The 4,225-nt window shown below is 36.6% G+C and overlaps 1 protein-coding gene across 1 annotated transcript; it reads left to right on the top strand.

The window, feature by feature from the left end:
* Positions 1-1,873: 1,873 nt before the first annotated feature.
* On the top strand, positions 1,874-2,809 carry LOC119877634 (olfactory receptor 8S1-like). Its single transcript, XM_038576161.1, has one exon. It carries the CDS (start codon positions 1,874-1,876, stop codon positions 2,807-2,809), a length of 936 nt encoding a protein of 311 aa, XP_038432089.1.
* The last annotated feature ends 1,416 nt before the right edge of the window (positions 2,810-4,225 follow it).

The following is a 4,225-nucleotide window of genomic DNA, read 5'->3' on the forward strand; positions in this document are numbered from 1 at the left end:
GGTTTATAACAGTCCACCTATGAATATCTGCTGTCTGAATAACGGGCTTATGGAAATATGGTAGAAGCATAAACAAATGAAAAGAAGGATTGTGAATAGAATGGGTAAAGTCCACTACCAGACCCTCCATAGCTACAACAATTTAACTTCTCTTCCTCCTCCTCCTCTTCCTACACACACACACACACACACACACACACACACACACACAGAGCATTTTTTTCTCTTTCACTTATCTTTAATGTTGAATCTTTATCAAGATTATGGGTCTGGAACCTTTCCCAGAAATGTTACCTATACAACCTATACTCTTCATTTCATTATTTTTTATTTCTTTATTCAACAAATACTCACTGGGGTTCCACCTATGTACTTCCCTTCACTAGGCTGAGTGTTCTGGATGCCAAATACAGTCAAGCACAATCACTGCCTCCATGAAATTACAGTATCAAGAAATGGAAAACTTTAATGCACTACACATACACACTAACACTGACTACAATAGCAAAACAGGGATTCATGTGGTAGCCTACTGGGAACAGTTATTTATTATGAGCTGATGAGTTAGATCATACTGTAGAGAAACAGAAGAATTCTTAAGAAACTCTTCAGAAAAGTTGAGACTCAGTATAGAAAAAATACAGGCTTTATAATAAAAAGTTCAGAGTTGGAATCATGGTATGAATCATTTGGGTGATACTCAAACACTTTTTGTTTCCTTATTTGAAAAATCTTTACTAAGTGATTTACTTCAACTTGCACCTGGAGTTTAGTAGGAGTACCTAGAACTTAAATGGTGCTCAATAAAAAATAGTTCTATTATTAAATATGGTGAATTCAGAAGAATAATAGTTCTATTATTAAATATGGTGAATTCAGAAGATTTTTTTAGAAAGTTGAAATTAAGCTAAGTGTCAAAAAATAAATAAAATGTAGATCTACAAAGAGGGCATTCCAGATAAAGTCAATGCTTAAGCAAAGGTGGAAAGAAGGGATGTCCATAAGGTATTGGAGAAAAATATACTAGCTTGCCCTCTGAATTAGGGCTAAGAGGTAGTATATATGACAATTATATAGGTACATAGATGCCAAATGATGGAGGACATTCATTGCCAACCCTTGGTTGCAAGACATGGTATGATAGAGATACCTCTTGTCTTTGAGTCCTACATAGTACAAACAAATACCAACTATTCAAATTGAAAATTTGGACAAGTAACATAACCTCTGATACTAAATTTTCCCTTCTGTAAAATGGATTCATCAAGCTCTGCCCTTATTCATTCTACTCCATCCTCCAACATACAAAGGCAAAGAAAGACACATGCTCACACACAGGCACACATGCACTAAGATTCACGATTACATGTTTTAGTCTTGCCCCAAAGATGATATTGACAATATATGTGAAAGTGATTGTAAAAAGCTAAAGGAAGGTAAAATAACATCATTGAGTAACTTAGCTAGGTTTTAAATGGGAGTAAGAAACAGAGATGGAGAAGAAATTAGAAGTTTTGCAACATCCACTATAGACATCCCATTAAAATATGCAAATTACAGATAACATTTTTAAGCAGTTTTAACTGAAGGAAATTGACTAAATTAGTCTAGTCCATGTTTGAACAAATTTGTGAATTCCTTCAGCAATCTCTGAGATAGAATATCAACTATAGGGTAATATCATACTGAAATTGACCCATTCAGAATTGAAGCAGAGCATCAGTATGGGAAGAAATGTTCTAAAAAAATCAATATGGAAAAATACGAAATATAAGCTAGTTGGGCTCAAGCCTTCCTCTTCTGGTAATTGAGTGCAGTCAACAGAGGTTTGAGATTTATGCCTATTTTTATTTCTAGGTTATATCCTCTGTAAATGGCTTTGAAGAACCACAGCACCATCACAGAGTTCATCCTCCTTGGGCTGTCTGTTGACTCTCACATCCAGGTTCTGCTCTTTGTGCTTTTCCTTGGGATTTACCTCTTGACTATTTTGGGAAATTTATTGATGCTGTTGGTCATCAAGGCTGATTCCCACCTCCACACACCTATGTACTTCTTCCTGAGTCACCTCTCTCTCACGGACTTTTGTTTCTCTACTGCCATAGTGCCCAGGTTGCTGGAGAACCTCCTGTCCCAGAGGAAAACCATCTCAGTGGAGGGCTGCCTGGCTCAAGTCTTCTTTCTGTTTGACTTTGGAGGAACAGAAGTCTGCCTACTGTCAGCAATGGCCTATGATCGTTATGCTGCTATCTGTCATCCACTCCTCTATGGCCAGGTGATGAATAATCAGCTGTATATGCAGCTTGTATGGGGTTCATGGAGCCTGGGGTTTCTAGATGCACTCATTAACATCACCTTAGTAACAAACCTGGATTTCTGTAAGGCCCATACCATCCCCCACTATAGCTGTGAGCTGCCCTCCCTTTTCCCTTTGTCCTGCTCTGATGTCTCTACCAACCTCACTGTCCTGCTCTGTTCCACACTCCTGCATGGCTTTGGTACATTCTTCCTGATATTCTTCTCCTATGCACGCATTGTCTCCACCATCCTGAGCATCAGCTCCTCCTCAGGCAGAAGCAAGGCCTTCTCCACCTGCTCCTCCCACCTCACTGCAGTGAGCTTCTTCTATGGCTCAGCTTTCCTGCGTCATCTCATGCCAACCTCAGGCTCACCTCTGGAGCTGATCTTCTCCATACAGTATAGTGTGGTAACTCCCCTAGTAAACCCCTTCATCTACAGCCTGAAAAACAGGGAGATTAAAAATGCACTGAGAAGAACCTTGGGGAAGTTTTTGCAACAGTACAGGTAGCAAACTATGGGTAGAGATGATTAGGATTAGGCTCAAACTACATGCATGCAAATATCTGTTGAGTTGATGTCAAGTAAAATGCTTGAATGTGCATCTTGTTAAATGCTGACAGATGCCTTAGTAAATAATTTTACTACCCAAATTCAGTATATTTTCTTCTAATTTTTTCTGTACATAGAGATTTTAATTGAACAAATTATTGAGCATTCTCAATGTGAAAGCATGAATCATTTTTAGTTTTTGTCATTGAATATAGATGGGTACTATAAAATGACCCTTACTTATTTTCTAAAGAAATTTAAAGCAGATTTTTTAGCATTTTGGCTTATTTCTATTAAAATGTAACATACATATAGAAAAGTACACAGCATGCAAGGATACAGCAACCAGATCAAGTCCACTTTGCAACACTATCCCAGACTCACAAGTAATCTAATGCCATACATTACTTTTGCCTTCTCTTGTTCTTGTAAGTGGAATCTACCATCTATTTCTTCTGTACTTGACTTAATACACTCAATATTATACTTGGAGAGTTAGCTCTCTAAGTATAATTTATTTGTATGTTGTTTTTCCTGTGTTGCATCCTTTTCCATTGTATGAATACATAACTTATTGATCTGTTTTACGTTTGAAGGATACTTGTGTAATTTTGGTTTATGACTATTCTGAATAGTGTAGCTATCAGTATTCTTGTACACATCTCTTAGTGACCACAAATAATTTTATTTTGCTTTGTTTTATTATATACTTACAGGTGGTTTTGTTTGATTGTAGGGTGTGCATCATGCTTCCAAGCACTTTCCCAAAGTGGTTGTAAAACTGTATATTCCCATAGTAGCTTATGAGAATTCCAGTTGCTCCCTGTGGTGACTACACATGATATTTTATGTTTCTTTCATTTTATAACTCTAGTGGGTGAGTTGTGATTGCATTTAAGGTTTTCTTTGCACTCCTCTGATAGCTAATAAAGTTAAGCACCTTTTCTTCTTCTGCTTTGTGGATTGACTTTCATTCTTTTAATGTTGGTTTGATGAAGAGAAATTCTTAATTTTAATAAAAATCCAAGTAATCATTTTTTCCTGTATAACTTGCCATTTTTGTGCTAGGTTAAGAAATTTTCCTTTACTCTGAGCTTATGAAAATAATCTGGGTTTTTTTTAAGCTTTAGCACTTTATGATAATCCATCTGGAATTGCTTTCTGTGCATAATGTGTGATAAAGGTCAAGATTCATTTTTCAATATGGAAATGCATTGGCCCATAACCGTTTGTGTTCCCACTGCACTATCATATTACTTTCATCATAAGCCAGGTATATGTGTGGATCTGTTTCTAAAATCTCCATTTTGTTCCATGATTAATTTCTCTGCTTTTGTACCGATAACAATCTGTGTTTTACTGTAAACCTTATAAT

Source organism: Canis lupus, chromosome 27, assembly GCF_011100685.1.
Source record: "Canis lupus familiaris isolate Mischka breed German Shepherd chromosome 27, alternate assembly UU_Cfam_GSD_1.0, whole genome shotgun sequence".
In the NCBI taxonomy this organism is placed as follows: domain Eukaryota; kingdom Metazoa; phylum Chordata; class Mammalia; order Carnivora; family Canidae; genus Canis; species Canis lupus.

Excerpts from the sequence above, each read along its gene's own strand:
- LOC119877634 (XM_038576161.1), top strand. The coding sequence starts at position 1,874 with ATGGCTTTGAAGAACCACAGCACCATCACAGAGTTCATCCTCCTTGGG.